The 19,040-nt window shown below is 39.9% G+C and overlaps 1 protein-coding gene across 2 annotated transcripts in view; it reads right to left on the reverse strand.

The window, feature by feature from the left end:
* The window catches only part of Mllt3 (MLLT3 super elongation complex subunit), a 296,116-nt gene that overhangs the window by 53,184 nt on the left and 223,892 nt on the right, over positions 1 to 19,040 (reverse strand). For both annotated transcript variants that reach the window (XM_004658414.3, XM_004658415.2), the window contains exon 5: positions 16,954 to 17,673. In XM_004658414.3, coding sequence (XP_004658471.1) covers positions 16,954 to 17,673 — 720 coding nt within the window. The remainder of the gene's footprint in view (positions 1 to 16,953; positions 17,674 to 19,040) is intronic.

The raw sequence follows: 19,040 nt of genomic DNA on the forward strand, positions 1-19,040 counted from the left end.
ATGATGGCAAAGACAGCAAAAACAAGGCGGTCATACAACGTTCATGTTATCAGGCCTCTGCACGGTCCTCTGTAGGAAACAGAGGCAGAAATTTCTTTCACTTCAACATCCTGTTATTGAAATTTCTCTGAAACTATTTGCTTTTTGAAAATACAAAAGCAAATGTTTTGGGATTTTTGAATCACATCTCCTTTCTGTCACAATAAAAATTAATTTGTGGGCTTTGCTTCCTCTGTGTTGTTTTTGCTGCTTTATATTCTTCATAAAAATCAGGTGGGTTTTTTTTTTATTAATTTTTGATCTTTCTATGGAAGTTAGGAAGAGTTCACACCCTTGGCTAGCTTGTATACTCCAACATAAAGGTAAGTGCTATAAAACTGGACATCAGGCAATTCCATCCATACACCTTGCATACTTTGGCCTCCAAGTTATCCCAGGATGTTACTGTAGGAACTTATTTGCATAAAGGTGGCTTGTACCCTTGCACTGTGTACCTCTAAGAGAGCTAAGACTTGTCTTATTCATACAGTGAGCTCTTTCACCCTTTCTGATCTGCCTATTCCACCTCCATAACTGGGACCAACCAAAACTAGCATCTCCATATTGCTCCAGCATATACACAAGTAAGAGTCTTAATACTGAAATTATAGACTAACAATTTTTGCAATACTTGACATTTGTGGGGTGTCAGTGAAGCTAAGGAATTCCACATGTGAGAGGCAGTATTCATCTTCAACAAGATGCACTGATAGGAAAACAAAAGCAGGAGGAAATAACAGCAAGACTTAAAGTATACATCGACTATTAGTAGAGAAGAAGAGCTGGGAGGGTTGACAGGTAGCAGATCACTTAGAAAAGTTTCAAAGAACAGGTGAAAGTTAAGCAGGTCATAAAGAACCATAGATATTTCCTTAGGGAACTCAGAACTGTTAATATTTTAAGGTGGTTAAAATACTAGGTAAAACACAGACAAGAGCATACTAAGACTCAGACTGAAAAAGACTACAAAGCAAGGCTGAAAAGAAATGCTAAAGCACCTGGAGCTGTTGAAGGGCACCAGGGAATCAAATGTATGTGTTTGCAAAGTGTTGAAGGGAAAGAGTCAAGCACCATGTTTTCCTTTTCCTTTACAAACTGTTCTGCTGATTAAACCCAAGGTAGAAGATGGAGTGTCTCACTATAGGTGAATGCTGGCTGATAAGTGAAGTAAAAATGATGGAAATAAAATGTCACCAGCTTCCAGTTCTCTCTGAATTCATGCACACTGGGCAGCAAAGGCTAGAAGAACCTTACCTTACAGGCCCCCAAAAGACATAACTGCACAGCCCACCCAGAAAATAGTTTCACACCCCTAAAGCAAAAACAGAAACAAACATCTGAATCTGACCTTGCCTCACACTTTTACAGTATAAGTATAGAACATATACCATTTACCAAAAGCAAGCTGGGAACTCCAGGACAAAGACTTCTTGTCACCCTTACATATGTATGTGAAAAAGAGATTAAAAGAGACTTAAAATATATTATTACAAAGTGTAAAATATAGATTTCATTTGAATTCTAATTGAAACAAATGACCTGCAAAAAAAGAAGTCATGCTATTTTGATTCTATTGGAAATTAGCCCACTAGCTATATATCTAATAATTATTAATCATTAATTAGTTTAGATATGATCATGCTACTTTACTTCTGTTTTTAAAGTCCTTCTTTTAGAGATTCACGATGAAATCTGTAATAATAAAATAAGGTAACTTAGATCCTATTAAAATTAAGTTAGGGGAGTAGACAGCATTACACATGAAAAAGATTATTCACACAGGTAGAGCTAGAATTACAAATGAAAGACTCACTACATTACTCTATTTTTCATACAGGCTTGAAAGTCTTCACAAAGGACTACAAAAAATATAGAAAATGCTAAAGAGAGTTTGGTACTTACCCTTGTATGGAGCTCAGATTTTGAAACAATAAAATAATTGATTAAAATCAACTATTATCTGGGCATGTTGGTGCACACCTGTAATCCCTGCACTCAGGAGGCAGAAGTAGGAGGATCACTGTGATTTCAAGGCCAGTCTGAGACTACACAGTGAATTCCAGGTCAGCCTGAGGTAGAGCGAGACCCTTTCTAGAACCCCTCCCCAAAAAACTGAACTCTTTTAAACATAAAGCTTTGCATAGCATGAGCCATACTACTAAAATCCTAGCATTGGAAAGTGAGGAAGATTTCAAGTTCAAAGCTAGCCTGGATTACCCAGTGAGAGAGAGACTCTTGTCTCAAAAACACAAAGATATTTTGAAAACTATCTATGATACCATCCTTTTGATTGTTGATTTCTATTTTCTTGCCTATTTCCTTCTGGAATTGGTCTGTATTTTTGGAAAGTTCTGTAGAAAAGGGTATAGATAAAAAGGAGAGACAGGAGCTGGGAGGGACAAGTCAAAGTACCACCCCATCAACAGCTTAGTAGAAACCCAAAGCATAGAAAGGACTAGACCCGCAGACAATTTTCAGAGCAAACCAGACAAAGCATCACAACCAACTGAAATAATGATTTCAGGTGATGAAACAATTTTCATAGCACTAGTTACTGCCTAAAAATGATCTACAACCTGCCATTGGAAAGTAAGCCCTGCATGCCTCACATCTGCTCTTTCTCTGTCCACTGCCCAACAACACAAAATAGGTCCTCAGTATATGTTAAAAAGATATATCTGAATATTAATTGGCTAAGTGTAAACGAAACTTACCAGGAAACACAGGCAAGTGTCCCAGTGTATGGGTGGAGTTATATCAGGAAATATCTTCAGCTGCTACTTACTGACACGTGATAATGAACTGATAGGTGTCTACATTGCTATCTCTGAATGATAAATCCAGCATGACAGACAAGAGGAGCATGGCAGCTCCTGAATGTTGGGAAGGAGAAACCCTGTTTACATCCTTTGGGCTGCTCTATGCTTAATAGTGGTAGCTGAAGCACAACCTGTCACATTCAAGTCCCAAGCAAGAAAAAGAAACAAAACAATGGTATGTGATAGCTGAGTCAGCTCCCCTTTAAGAGTCCTTCTTATAACTTTCATGTAATAACTGACATATCTTTCTCATTAGTCAAAAATAGTCAATATGATGGGCTAGAGAGATGGCTCAATGGTTAAGGTGTTTGCCTAAAACGCCAAAGGAATTCAATTCAATTTGGTTCAGTTCCTCAGGACCCACATAAGCCAGAAGCACAAGGTGACGCATGCATCTAGAGTTCATTTGCAGTGGCTGAAGGACCTAGCGCACCCATTCTCTCCCTCTCTCCCTCTCTCTCTGTGTCTCTCTTTGTGTATGTGTGTGTGTGTGTGTGTGTGTATGTGTGTGTGTGTGTGTGTGTAAGTGTGTCTGCCTCTTTCTTTCTCTCTGAAATAAATAAATAAATTTTTAAAAATTAGTCACATGACTATATCTATAAGGAAGGCTACTGGAATTTTTTCCCATTATGCACATTATTGTCCCCATAAATAGAAATTCTATAAGAAGTGGATAATAGATACTGAATAGACAACCAGCATCATCTATAGTACAGGTTTAGGATGAGTTATAGCTCAAGTATATAGTGTGTCAGGTAGCTGCTGGTCAGAGTTGATAGCTTTTGAGAACAGTTAGGTATTGAAGGAAAAGAAATAAAAACTATGTTGGTAAGCCTGGGGAAATGGATCAGCCATTAAAGGCACTTGCTTGAAAAGCTTGCTGGCCCAGGTTTCAATTCCCCAGTACCCACATAAAGCCAGATACACAGAGTGGCATATCTATCTGGAATTCAAATGCAGTGGCAAGAGGCCCTGGTGCACCCACAGTCTCTCTCTCCTTGCAAATAAGTAAAAAGATTTTTAAAAAACCTATGTTGATAATAGGTGACTGTATGGAGAAAGGTAATATAAGAGAGGGAGCTGGGAATGGGGAGCCTAGACAAGGCAGAGGAGAACTGGCAGACAGAGGCGACTGGTAGAGACTACATGGCAACAAAGAAGAGAGTATCAAAGCGCCAAAGGGGCTGGAAAGGTGAAAGCAGTGCTCCTTATACTGGAGGATGAAAGGTGATTATGGTGGCCTCTCCCAGGGGTAGTTTTCAAGTGCAAACATCAGACCACAATGGGAGAGGAACAAGGGAGCTGAGACACTCATTGATCAAGGGGAACGAACACAGGGCTGTTGTCTAAAGAGTCTAAGCGTTACATGGAAAGCTGGAAGAGCATGTGCAAGAAAGGTTGTAGCTCATTGCAAGTGCCAATAGACCAATGAGAACAGTCCAGGCACACAGGCAGACACTGAGTAGCCAGCTGGTAGGTATGAGGGAGGATGACTTAGGTTCCCTCCATGAAAACATCAGCTGGTCCACGTAATGGCTCCATTTACTTTGGAGGGCTGAAACACTTTTTGAATATTTTCATTAGTTAACAATATGAAGTCTTTTGGCTTGCTAGATACTTAAATGTGTCATTTTTCTACTTTACCTAGTCATTTCCCTGTCCCTGAAATACAGCAAGTCATGATTATTTTGGGTAGTCTATCATAATGTCCACCAGGATTTATACCTTACCTTCAATCAGACATGACAATAGGCATTCCAAGGGGATTCTACTGAGTTATGAAACATTAGGTTCATGCATTCCAGGAAGGAGCATGGGCTTAAAGGACAGAACCAACCACATGATACCAAACAACTGGTGAGTTAAACGCACTGTGTAGGGACATTGGAGATAGTGACTACACACTAGGGACCACTTTATGATGTTCATAATGGAAGAGAATCTGGGAAACTGTTCCAAATAGAGTGGACCACCTGCTGATAACATATTACATCCTATCACCTGATTTTACAGTGTGAGTTCTCTAACCTTAGGCAAGTTATAAAACTTGACCTTAAGTTCTCTTCTGCAAAACCTAAGTGGTAGAAGGAGATGTTTTTTATGGCTTTCCACACCTAAATGAAAGAACTCTGTGACTGTATAAACCATCAAGTATTTGCTGTGTAAAAGATACTATATGTGGTTTCTAAATTTGGTCTTAAGCTTTCAACAAAGAAATCTTAGCAATCTTTGCAGAGTTTCTAATGAGAGAAAAGAGACCATGCAGCTACTACTAGCAAGTCCACAGGTCATGAGGACAGATATAGTTGGTACATAACACACCACCTTCCTTCCTCCAAACCCATGTTTGGAAAATAAACTATGAAATCTCTTAATTTTTACTACATGAAACAAAGAGGACAGATTATGGCTAACCTTTAAAGTGGGGGGAGGGTGGAGACATTGCCTCTCCCCCATAACTGACTGCTACCCCTATAATGCATGACCCAAAATCCCCATGGGGTTGACCTACATCTCCAATGAGGAAGGCTTCTTCAGAAAAGGGGCAGGGATGAGGGAAAGGATGGCACCAACATGTGATGTTTACATACAAACTATATTCATATCTAATAATAAAAAATAAGTAAGGTGGGAGAGGGGAGACTGTTTCTGGAATTAAAGGTAAGCTTGATGAACAACAGTAAGCGTGCCAGTCTCACCTGAGCCTGAACTGGGAGAGTCAGATAATCTAGTACTGTAAAAACCAATCACAAGTTCAGCAACAAGCCTGAGGCATGCTTTTAATTAAAACAACACTGAAATACCATGGGGAAGAGGAGGGAAATTGAAACTACAGTTAGCACTTTATGCTACTGTAGGCTAGATTGTAAACAGAATTGCAGGGCACTGATAGAAAGATTCTGCTTTGATTGCCAGAAAAATCTAAGGTTAGGCCAACTGGGAGATGATACTTCAGAAACACATGCACAAACAGAAAATATGTTGCAACCATGGATTATGAAATCACCAGTTTCCTAGAAAGTAGTTTTGTCACTGCCTGCACAAGAATACTTCCAGAGCTTCATGAAATACAATCTATAAAAGTATCAAACAGTATAATTTTGCTTGAACTAATCCCCAAATGGTAGCCTGCATGAGATTGCATGAGAAATGGCATGAGATTATAAGGTATAATTTTGTGAGACAGGTATTAGCATTAAAATCCATATTTTAGATTTCCCTACTAGTAAACTAAATTTATGCAATCTTTTGGTCTTTTGGTCCCTGGGGTATGCTCACTGTCCACCCTCCTTGAGCATACCTCCTAAGGTAAGGCTATGCTATAGGGCCCACCGTCCATGACCATTTCTCCTAGGGTATGGCTATGCTCCAGAACAAGGAAGCACCTTCACTCCTCAGTCCTTCATGAAGATAACTTTCAGATCCTAAAGTACACCAGGACAAGGGAATGATGGCAGCTAACCTTTTTGTCACTAGGACAGACATCTGACCAGAAGCAGCTCATGGGAGGAAAGGGTTTATTTCAGGATTACAGATTTTAGGAGAAACACCATCATTGGAGGAGGAAGCTGACTAACTTTACCATCCACAGCAGAGAGCAACAGCTGTGAGTAGCAGCAAGCACCAACAGACAGAGCTCAGACTATTCTCCACATGCCTCAAGTCTGGACCAATAGATCCACCTCCAGTGACACCTCCTCCAGCAGGCTGTTGCAGACTTAAGTTGCAAGCTTCATCAAAACTACTTTCACATTCAAACCACCAGAGGACCTTCAAAGAGACAGTAGGTGGAACAATCCAATATGAGTACATTGGTGAGCAAATTACCTGAGAGACTCGAAGATCCACACTTTCCAGTTCTGCTCCTTAGAAATGATATGGCATGGCTATATATGTAGGATTCTATGTGTTAAAAATCATGTCTGATTCTGCCTGTATCATTTTTTACAGCTAAGTTTTCATGTTCTGCAGCTGTTTATTTCTTATTCTTCCCTTTTCACTGGAGTGTGGCACCATTAGCAGAGGGTCAGAGGAAGCCAGATAGGAGGGAAGTCAACACCATTTACTTCTTCCTCAAGAATACTTAGAAACTGGGGCTAAGGAAATGGCTCAGTGATTAAAGGCACTCACTTGCAAATAATGTCTGCCTGGGGTTCAATTCCCTGATCTGATGCTGAGTGGCCCATGAGTCTGGAGTTCGTTTGCAGTGGCAAGAGGCTCTGATATGCCCACTATCTTTCTCAATTTTTTTTCTCTCTCTGCTTCTCTCAATTGAATAAATAAATACAAATATATATATTTTAAATACTTAGAAAGTGTTACTAGGGTTTTGTGAGATTGCTCTTCATTTCAAGGACAACAGCACATGCTCTCTGCATTGACCACCAACTTATTTTCCAAGATTTTTCTCTTTCCAAAATATCCTCTTTATTGACCTCACACCTTATCTTATCTCCACCAGTTCATGCCATCTTTAAAGTCCGGCTTATATTCTAATTTTGTACTATTTGTAGTACCTAATATGGTGCTACCTAAAGAAGGACCTACCACATTCATTTTTAACCATAACTGAGTCCTCAGAGTAACCAAAGAATATTAAACAAATTTAAAATGATGCATATAAGAAAGACAGAGTAGCAGAAGGGGAACTATTGGTAGAGGAAGGGGACCAGTGACAGGGGAAGCAATGTTGGGTAATGGACGGGGTGAATTATGAATGAATTATGAACTACAAAGTATTTGTATAAAATATACTAAAGCTTGTGTGTGTGTGTGTGTGTGTGTGTGTGTATCTTTATGAAAGCAGAAGCTTCATTTGAACCATAAACACCTCAAAGTAGCATGGTGGTTTATGCTACTTTACAAAATAGAAGTGCCACATAATAAAGCAATAGCTATGATTTAATTCCAAGAAAGGGAATTGTGGTTCTAAGAAAGGAGGCCCCAATCCATTAGTGCACTAATTAAGTAACATCTGAACCCCTCCCTGCCTCATTTCCTTCCCATGACCAGGAAGAGGAGGGGGTTAACTTTACTGTGTCACAGTTTGTATATGTTTCCCTTCTTCAGTCCCCTCATACCTTCCCATTATCTGTGTTTTCAGTATTCAGAGGCAAGACTGTTATCTCTAAACACTACAATAAAAGCTTTTCCATTTTCTCCTGCTTAATAGAAGGATCTTGGACTTTATCTAGGAACAGTTCACACACAGTCACTTTTAGTGGCTTAATGAAGTTCCTTAGGTGTGATTTTTCTTTGAGGATCCCGACAGGGCCTCAAAAGTTTTCAGTCATAAACTGTTACCCACCGAGAACAATTCTCAAACATTTAAATAATTACAAAGAGACCAAAAGAAAACAGTTCTTTTCTTATGTGTGTACATATAAAGAATATACACCCTTCATTTTTAATAAATTAGATTATAAAATGAGTTTACAAAATATAACCAGGAGATTCAAAAAGGAGTCTCCCAATTGGAGGACACCATTTGTTATTTGGTGGCACCTTCTGGGAAAGCTTGATACTACAGCTTCAGCTCTGGGGAACATAAACATCAATGCAAAAGCACGTGGAAATGTTCTGGGAGCAAGGAAGTAATCCTGATGACATTATAACAATGTGCAGCCCACAGCCGTGAGATTCGGTATCTGTAAGAGGAGTTAGAGATTCTTGGAGTCTCACAGCATCCCTCAGTATGGAAGTGAACACAAAACCCACTCTGGAGGACAACCTAGCACTTCTTAAAGTCTGTTTGGAAAGCCCAACTCAACAGGTCAACAGAATATGACTCATAAGCATGATATAAAAATGAGCAGTGCTGTTGACTCAAGGGACCACATCTCACAACTATAATGTGAGCTTTTGGTAAAATATGGTCTCTTCTTAATGATGCTCCACTTCCTAGCACAAGGGTTCAAATCCTGGTTCCACTACTTTTAAACATGGCAATCTTGGATGCAGTCGTCTTGTTTCCAAAATGATGGTCATAATAACTCACACCTCACAGATTGCTGTTACTGGGGTGGATGAGTGAAAGCACAGCAGCGCAACTGGCACATGGTCCTCACTCGGGAAAAGTTTAGCTGTATCTATGGCATTCCTGCAACATGGCATAGCTAGCTTTGCAAAGACTGTTTTGGCTCACATCCTTGGCTTTATGTCTAAAGGTTATATGTGGCACAATTACATGAGTAATAAATGTAAACAAAAATGCATTGAAATAGTGACACAGTCCTCTTGAAGAAAGCTCCAGAATTTTTCAGGAAATATACCAGCTCAATTATGGCAATTGTTACCACCTGACTAAAATGAGAGACTCGGGCTGGAGAGATGGCTTAGTGGTTAAGCGCTTGCCTGTGAAGCCTAAGGACCCCGGTTCGAGGCTCGACTCCCCAGGACCCACGTTAGCCAGATGCACAAGGGGGCACATGCATCTGGAGTTCGTTTGCAGTGGCTGGAGGCCCTGGCGTGCCCATTCTCTCTCCCTCTCCTTATCTGCCTCTTTCTGTCCCTCTCTGTCTCTCTCAAATAAATAAACAAAAATTACAAAAAAAAAATTACAAAAAAAAATAAAAATAAAAATAAAATGAGAGACTCCCCCACTTCCTGGCATAACCCTATCCTACTCAAAGACATTTAGAAATTATTTAATTTAAAATCAATACATCACAAAGCCATTTTCTTCTCTTTTTGTGCTTCTTTGCAGGTAGGGTCTCACTCTAACCCAGGCTGACCTGAAATACACTAGGTAGTCTCAGGGTGACCTCGAACTCACAGCAATCATCCTACCTCTTCTTCTTGTGTGTTGGAATTAAAGGCGTGCACAACCACACCTGGGTTCATTTTTAACTGATTCTAAACTTTCAGGGATGGGGGTGGGGTGGGGAATAAGTCAGGGATATAGATGAATCGATGACCCTGGCTGGCTATATGGCTTGTTCTTCAAGCTGATCATAACCAACTAGAAACCAAAAACATCCTGTGACGCTGGGCAGGTGAAACAGCTCTATACACAGAATAAAGCTAACTTCCTTCCAATTGTGTCAATTAATGTTCCATACTAAGCTGGATCTGCCAAGGGAGAGAACTGAAAGCCCTTCAGGTATTTTTACCTTCAGTTATAAAACACAGAAATTGGAGCCTAGAATTAAGATCCCCTCCCCAGAGTCCTAGCAGCCTTTAATGAATGGCCCCTCCAGCTGCTTGTGCCCCCATACTCAACCTTTATAGCTCCTGCATGTGTTGGAATTACAAGTCATTAAAAAGCCACTTTGAAAACACAATAAAGACCTTCTTCTGGCGGCAGCACCCTTCCATCACATAAAAACCTAAGGCCAGAACTACAACAGCAGAACATTTACTGCCAGCTCCAGACAGTGCTAAGCAGGGCAATGAACAGGGTGGGGTATGAGGAAATGAAGCACAACAAAAGAAGGGAAGCTTCTTTCCCTTTTTTCCCTCTTTCAAAGAAACTTTTGCTAAGGTGGTTTGAAGTATTTATTCTGTATCTGAGTTTCCATTCCCCATGATTGAGGGTGAATTTTATTCAAGAAAACAACTTAGTAAGCTAAATCCATCAGAAGATGTGACTGAAATCTTAATCTCATACTTGAGGTTGAAGTGGGTAACAGTGTAGCTGAATGTTATTTGCTGTTTTCAAGGAAGGATAATTGGAACTATAAACTTCACTTGTACATTAGGATTCAGTTTCTTCAATGCAATGGAAAAGTAGTGAAGGAATGATAAGAACATTATTACCATGACTGAATTCAATCATAAATGGTTATTTCACAAATTTTATTTACTGTTTCTTGATACTTCTCTGGTATCGATATAAAATTTTCTTGTTCGCATCAGTCACCAGCTAGCTCAGCCACTGGTTTACTACATTAAGTTCCTACACTAAGTGCTAGGGACCATGGTGCTTTACTCTAGCAGGAGTCACTGGGGTTCCTAAATGTAAAATATTACCAACAAAATACTTCTTTAATATGCTTTCTGCCTTTGCCACATGATTGCCATATAAAAGCAAACCTTCAGTTCTCTTTTCCATCTAAAATCTAAATTTTTTAGGAAAATTGTGGATAAACTTTCAAAAGAGAACATTAGACTTCTTTCAAACATGAAAAGCATTTTCAGAATCACAAAGATTTAAAAACTATTTCTTTAGTTATATTAAAACATAACTTTAGTTAAAGAGTAACTCAAGGATAAGTCATTTCTGAAAATGATCTCTTTTAATATTAACAGTAATTGGTAATTGAGGAAAGAAAGAAGAAAGGGGGGAGGAAGAGGAAAAGGAGGGGAAAAAAGAAAAAGGACAGGAAAGGAGGAGAGGAGAGGAGAGGACAGGAAAGGAGGAGAGGAGAGGAGAGGAGAGGAGAGGAGAGGAGAGGAGAGGAGAGGAGAGGAGAGGAGAGGAGAGGAGAGGAGAGGAGAGGAGAGGAGAGGAGAGGAGAGGAGGGAAGAGGAGAGGGGAGGGGAGGGGAGGGGAGGGGAGGGAAGCACCAGGGCTGGGGAGATGGTTCAGCAAGCAGAAGCACTTGCCATGTGAGCATGAGAACCTAAATTCCCATCTCCAGCATCCAGTGGTGAGTGGAGCAGAACCAATAGCATCACGGAGGCTCCCTGGTCAGCCAGTTTATCTGAAAAATAGGGGGCTCCAGGGTTAATGAGAGATTTGGTATCAAGGAAATAAGGTGAAGAGTGACAGAAAACACAAAGTCATCCTTTGGTCTCCATATGTGTGCATAGGCAGCTGCATCTGCATAGACATGTGCAGAAACCTACCCCACACTCACATATACCATACATACTATACACCCCCCCCAAAAAAAAGCAAAACTGAAAAAAAAAGTGCCAATGGCCTACTCAATGCAGTGCTAAGTATGTTCACAACCTTCATCTCATGCAATTTAAAACAGAAACAGGGCTGGTGAGATGGCTTAGTAGTTAGGCGCTTGCCTTTGAAGCCTAAGGACCCTGGTTCAAGCCTCTATTCCCCAGGACCCAAGTTAGCCAAATGCACAAAGAGGCGCACGCATCTGGAGTTCCTTTGCAGTGGCTGGAGGCCCTGGAATGCCCATTGTTTCTCTCTCTCTCTTTCTGACTTTCTTCCTCTGTCACTCTCAAATTAAAAACCAGAAATAAATAAATAAAAATAAAAAACAGAAGTAATCTTGCAAAACTTTGGTCTAACTTTTGATATAAAATCCACTCTATGATATGTATTCTTCCAGTGACTATATAAAAATGTGCCTATCAATAACATTATGTATATCTTCTCAAGATAAACTTCAGAGCAAAATGACATCCATTTAAGCCCACATACTGGAGAAAGGTTCTGCTGTCTCTGAATACCGTAAAGACTCTCAAAGAAATGAGTTATAAAGGTTTGAGTATCCAAGTCACACGTAACAGTAGCTACTAAACAGTTTTTGTTGTTGTTGTTCTTGTTTTTTCAAGGTTGGGTTTCACTCTAGACCAGGCTCACCCAGAATTCACTCTGAATTCTCAGGGTATCCTCGAACTCATGGCAATCCTCCTACCTCTGCCTCCCGAGTGCTGGGATTAAAGGAGTGCGCCACCATGCCCAGCTTCTAAACAGTTTTTGATGAGTATGTTAACTGCTTTGCTCAGACTGACAGTAATTGTCACAAATCACTCCTATGAAGGAGGTCTTACCATAATCTCCATTTTACAAAAGATAGAACTGAAAAAGAAAGAACATTACATAGTTTGCCCTAGTCGCTGGGGGTACTGGGACTCAAACACAGCCAGTCTCCCACCAGCCTGCAGGCTCTCATCACCAGCCTGTCTATTGTATACCAACAAGTAAGACAGCCCTTAAAAACAACATAGAAGCCATGGGGGTATATCTCACTGTCACTTTCTTATGAACTAAGTATAGAAAAGTCTGAGCAAAAAGACCTGTAAGAATCATAAAGCTAAAATCCTTAATCCTTCCTGAGAGTACTTTTATTTTTATATATAACCTGGTCAGGAGAGTGACTCAAGCCAATGTAAGTTTACAACTTAGGAGGCTGTAGCAGGAGGACTGTGATAAATTTGAGGCCTGCTTGGGCTACATAGTGAGTTAAGAGACTGGGGATACTATATGAGACACGGTCTCAGAACAAAACAAAACAGGAATCTAGATTAATTATGAACAGCTTCTTTAAAATAATCCTCCTTTTGGACTGGAGAGATTGCTTAGCAGTTAAGGCATCTGCCTGCCAAGCAGAAGGACCATGGTTTGATATCCCAGTACCCATGTAAGCCAGATGCACAAGGTGGCACATGCATCTGCAGTTTGTTTGCAGTGGCTGGAGGTCCTCACATGCCCATTCTCCCCCCCACCCCTCAAATAAATAAAGAAAATTTAAAACAATCCTCCTTTTCACTTTAATAATCCTGAAATGAGTAGGATGTTTTCTTTAGGGATGTATCAGGTGAATAACTGTTTCCCAACCTCAGCCCTCTTCATTCTTAAACTCTTCTGACTACTTTGTATATCTTTTTCCCCCCTTGTTTCCAGACTCTATGATCTCTGCCTTGCTCTATCTAAAATGACCCACTACCCCATCTCCCCAAATGAACATAAGTCTGGATCATATTCAAGTAATAAAGTAAGGACTTGAAGAAAGACAGGTCATCTAATCACCCCTTCTGAGAGGCCAATATTCTCATACCCAGCCAAATGGGGACAGGGCCTCTGATGCTGGGCATGCCCCATGCCTCTGGTAGGAGACAGTCCAAACATAAATTATCTTCATTGCTAGAATTTCAGCCATCTCTCCATTTTTGTAAGGGTTCTTTGACACATGGCTGATGTGACACCACCTCTGTCAATTCTCTTCAGTTACCATACCTAGGTTTAAAGAATTAAACCAAAAGCAGCAGCAGCAGCAACAAAGCAGTCAGTAGTAGAAGTCTTATAGAGTACAATAGCTAGGTTTTATAGCTCCCAATACGCAAACATCTTTAGATGCTTTCTTTTCCATGTTATCGACAGCACATGACAGAAACACCTACTGTACTCAGGGCACTTATGGTCCCAACAATATCACATGTCATTCTGAAAACGTACTGCCTTCTGTATTACATTTCTACTTCTTCTAAAGCCCTTCATTTCAGAAGAATTTTCAAGGCATCACTCTGGATAAATATACCAATTTGAATAAGAATGCTATTAGAAAGAAAACCATCTTTCATACATCATGCAAAAAGGACAAAGAACAAGAAGAAAACATAAGCATAATAAACAGAAGTGCCCAAGGAGGAAGCCCATCTGTGATGGTCCCATGCAGAAAGGGCATCCATGGTGCTTTATGAACACCATTTGGTCTTCTCATAAATCAGCATTCATCCTGAAAAGGTGACTCTGAAAGTTTTCATTATAATAGCTCACACTCATACACATACTTTCTCTCTAAAATACATTTTTTAGTAAACTATTACTTATACTAATTAAAACATAACTCAAGTTTTTCAAGGATGAGTGATGACATGCTAAAATGATTTCTTAGATTCCTGGTGACTCGCAATCAAAACTTGAGAATATTCATCCTAGAATAAGAATAATATTTCAAAATATAGACAAAGTTGCCAAATGGCAATTTTGATATAGTAGTCACACCCCAATAGCATTTCAAGGTGATCTGAAAGAAAAGCCAAACACACAGACACACACACACCACACACACATGTAATATTGGCATTAAGAATAAGCTTCAAGAGAGCCAGTGCCCAAACAATTCGCCTGTTTTGTACTGGAAAGTGCTATATGAGCTACTGGGGGAAAGTGGCCAACAACAGTGTGAGCAAGCAGGAGGTCTAAGCTACTCAAAAGCAACCAGCCTGATAAGAAATATACACTGTGCAATGGTGGTACACAGCCTTGGTGGGTAATGAGTGGCTTTCTGATTAGCTAAGAGATCCACTCATTGTAAAGGAACTCATATCTGGAACTGGGAACCAAGTCAGTATCCTACAGAGACAAAGATTATGCTCTCCAATGTTAAGGTCCCTCTAGTCTTTGGCTAACACAGGGGCTACATCCACCAAAATCTCCTTAAATTAATAATGGTTACCCTATTTAATCTATGCTGACTTTACTTTCTGTTGGAGAATCTGTTTGTCTTTTTCAGAAGGTAGCAAAACTCAAGGAGATAAACAACCCTTTACATTTCAGCCAAGGCCCAGCTGAAACCAAAGAGGAATTGGGGAGATGAGCAAGAGTGCTACTTCCATGGTGAACCTGACAAACAGTACTAGGGTGTAGGAGACAGACCCTGAGGATACTCAACACTTACCAAAGCAGAGATTCAGAGGCTCCTAAGAGCTCATCACTGAAGTAGACTTAAAATACATCCACCATAGCTCAGGGAATTTTGCAGAAGAGGGGTCAGAGCGACTATAATAACCACATATTCGTACATCATACCCAGAGGCACTGTCTCCCAACAATGACTGACTGCTGTTCCCATAACACATAACCCTTAACCCCATGGAGAATTCCATCAACCCCACTGAGGAGGGCCCTCAGTGGAATGGAGGCAGGAAGGAAGGGAAAGATGGTACCAAAACATGATATATCCACACAGGGTATGTTTTGAATAAAAAATAAATAAAATAACAAAGTCAGGTATGGTAGCATATACCTTTTAATCACAGCAGTTGGGAAGAAGAGTTAGAAGGATTGCCTTAAGTTTAAGGGTACCCTGAAACTATATAGTGAATTCCAGGTCAGCCTGGGCTAGAGTGAAACCCTACCTTGAAAAACTAACTAAATAAATAAATATAATAACATAAAATAAAAAAGCAATAAGCTTTAAATTCAGAGTATAGGTACAATATAAGCAAAGAAAAATAAACACTGTAACAAACACTATAACAAATTACCCAACTTCCAATATTTAACGTGCCACTTTGCTCCCAATCTGGTCTTGTATCAGAGGGGTGAGATAGCCCTACAGAAGAGGGGAGAATATGGTCTATGAACCTGAACCAGCAGGGATTGGTCTTGATGCTTGTCCTCCATCTGGCAGTCAACTATGCAGAGCAGTGCAACCTGCATCAGGGAGAGGCCTCCCATCCTTTATCAGCTGAGATACATCCTTGAGCAACCTCAATGAATGGAAAGAAAAGTACTCCAGAGCTGCCAGTGATTTTTCTTGACCATTGCCTAGAAATACTGACAAGCCAAAGTAAGGAAATTGCTGGGACTAAGGATCACTGACAAATAACAGGTAAAAAACCAACTTGGAGAAAATGGAGAAGTGAAGAGAACATTAAGTCAGAGTGAGCACATTTATTCTTTAGACATAGAATCATATATCTTCTGACTAACAATCCTATTGCTAGACATGTAAGATTGCCTACTCTGGTAAGAGGTTAAAATAACACGAGGAAAAAATTTCATTTTCAAAGTGAAGATGGCTTTCAGGTATATACAGATGTCAGTTTTCAGAGAATACATTTTAAATATAAGTGTAGTATATTTGATTTTTGATTTAATAAAGCTGTTATGAAAGACATGGCTGGGGCCTGGGATGTAGTTCAATAGTACTTGACTAGTATGCACAAGGTTCAATCAATATCATTACATAGAAAAACAAAAAGCTATCACCAGCTTTTTATTTATGTAAAAATATTACTTCATTACAATGACCAAAAGTCAGCATCCATGTTGCACCTAAATATTTTTTATATGTCTTATAAACTTGTTTTTCCCTTGTGTTCAAGGTGGAATATATCCTTCTCATTATTCTAATGAGCACAGTAACAAAGGATTAAAGAGCACAGCATTTTTCTGCTGCCATTCAAATAACCCTTTATTAGATCGTGGAATATATCAATATTATTTTTTCTTTCACAACTTAAATCACAGCATAAAATATTCTACATATTCCTTAATGATTACATTTCTTCAATTCCTTTAGTTATGGACATTTACTTTAGACCACACCTACCTCTGGATGCCTCCTTTTTAGAGGTCAAATTCATGTTGTACCTGTATTCCTTATCATGAAGTTATCTGAAATAAAATCTGAAAACTACTGTGGGAAAGGAGGAAATCCAGAAGGTTACTCACGTCAGATTTAGAGGACATATTCTCCTCCACGTCTGAGTCATTGGGATCTACAATATCATCAAATGGTGGCAAAGTCGATTTCTTCTTTTCTGATGCCTCACTTTCAATTTTGACCTTTCCCATCTTGACATGAGATTTATCTTTGATCTGCTTTTTCTCAGCAGAACAAGTGAGTATCAGTGGTGGTGCATTAGAAAAACTTTTAAATAAAGCCTCTGAGCTACTCTTTTTCCTCTTTTTGGCAGAGAGTTCTTCAGAATCAGAAATGGGGGGCCTTTTACTGGGAGCCTTCTTATCTTGCTGTCCACTGGTGATGGTGAGTAAGTTACTGTCTGGTTTTGGCTCTTTTGACATGGGTTTAGGTTCCTTGAAGGCCATCTTAGGAACTATTTTCTCTTCTTTCAGTGGTTTATTTTCTTTGGGTTTCTTAGAGGATTCTTTGGAAGATTTGTTGTGATCCCTGGAAGGTTCTTTGAAGGCACTTTTATGTTCTCTGGAGTCTTTAGAAGGTTTTTCCTTGTGCTCCTTCATTAATTTGTGAGGCTTTGAAAAACTGGTACTACTACTGCTGCTGCTGCTGCTGCTGCTGCTACTGCTGCTGCTGCTGCTGCTGCTACTGCTGCTGCTGCTGCTGCTGCTGCTACTGCTGCTGCTGCTGCTGCTGCTGCTACTACTGCTGCTGCTGCTGCTGCTGCTGGTATGAATGCTCCTATTAGGGTCCTGCAGAAAGGAAAGGAAAATGAATGTCTCAAAACAAAACAGCAGCAGTCAAGGCCCTGAGCTCAAGCCACATAAAATGATTTTTCTTTGCTTTCAGTCTATCTCTAACATAACAACATTTTACTATAAGACAATAACCATGGTAAAGCAGGAGGGAATAAAATCTGAGAGAAAAAGAAGGTTACTATGATCCAAAACTTTAATGAGACCAAACTATCTCAATCATTGGAAGGATGTTGTTTTAATATGCTCCTATTGGGCTGGAGAGATGGCTTAGCAGTTAAGCGCTTGCCTGTGAAGCCTAAGGATCCCGGTTCAAGGCTCGATTTCCCAGGACCCACGTTGGCCAGATGCATAAGGGGGCGCACTTGTCTGGAGTTCGTTTGCGGTGCCTGGAAGCCGTGGCGCGCCCATTCTCTCTCTCTCTCTATTTGCCTCTTTCTCTCTCTATCACTCTCAAATAAATAAATAAATAACATAAAATGCTTCTATTCAACACAGGTTAATAACATGTCCGTTCCCTCCCCCAAGATAAAAATGTGAAATATAGCACATTGCCCAGCTAAATAGGTAGGATATATCTGTAAGTGATGGCTTTGGAAGAGTAACCTATAAAATGCTATGACAACCCAAAGAATGGGAATATTTCATACTCTTGGGAGCACTGGGGGAAAGAATAATTCAGAACTTTATAGGAAAACATTATGCAAATTGGGTCATAGGCGATAAGCAGGTTGCTACTAGAAGAAGAACAAAATGTCACTTAGGGACCAGAATAAACTAAAACAAAGAAGGAACAAAGCACAATTCGCATTTATGAAGCAGCATCCAGCTCCAGCACAGGGCTGAGAAGGAGGCAGACCACAACCCAAGGTCACACCACAACCTGTTACACAGGTTACATTAAATTGCAAATATCTTTGCAATATAAAGAACTCTAAACCCTCAAAAAGAAATAAAGTGATTCTTAATTTGCAATTATTATTTGTATTCTCTTTAAAATAAAATTTCACCAGTTGAGGAATGTCTTTCTCACTGGGAAAATGAAGAAAGCAAACAAAACGAAAAGGATGGTAACAGAATGAAGTTGTCGCTGTACTGTGTTGCCCTCAGAAAGCGGCACCTGCTACTTCTTTGTTTTCAATGTTTTGCATTTTTCACCCATCTGAACTCCTCAGAATGTATAACCTCTACGTAATCTTTCAGCTTAGAAACAGAATCTAAGTCTATACACACCATATTTGTGACCTGTTATTGTTAACAGCAAACGTAAAGAAGAGCAGGACACCCTGGGCATACAACATTCAGCACCAATACTAAACACACTGCTCTTTCACATGGACTTCCACTTCCAATGGAGCCAAAGA

This window comes from Jaculus jaculus, chromosome 1 (assembly GCF_020740685.1).
Source record: "Jaculus jaculus isolate mJacJac1 chromosome 1, mJacJac1.mat.Y.cur, whole genome shotgun sequence".
NCBI classification, from domain to species: Eukaryota; Metazoa; Chordata; class Mammalia; order Rodentia; family Dipodidae; genus Jaculus; species Jaculus jaculus.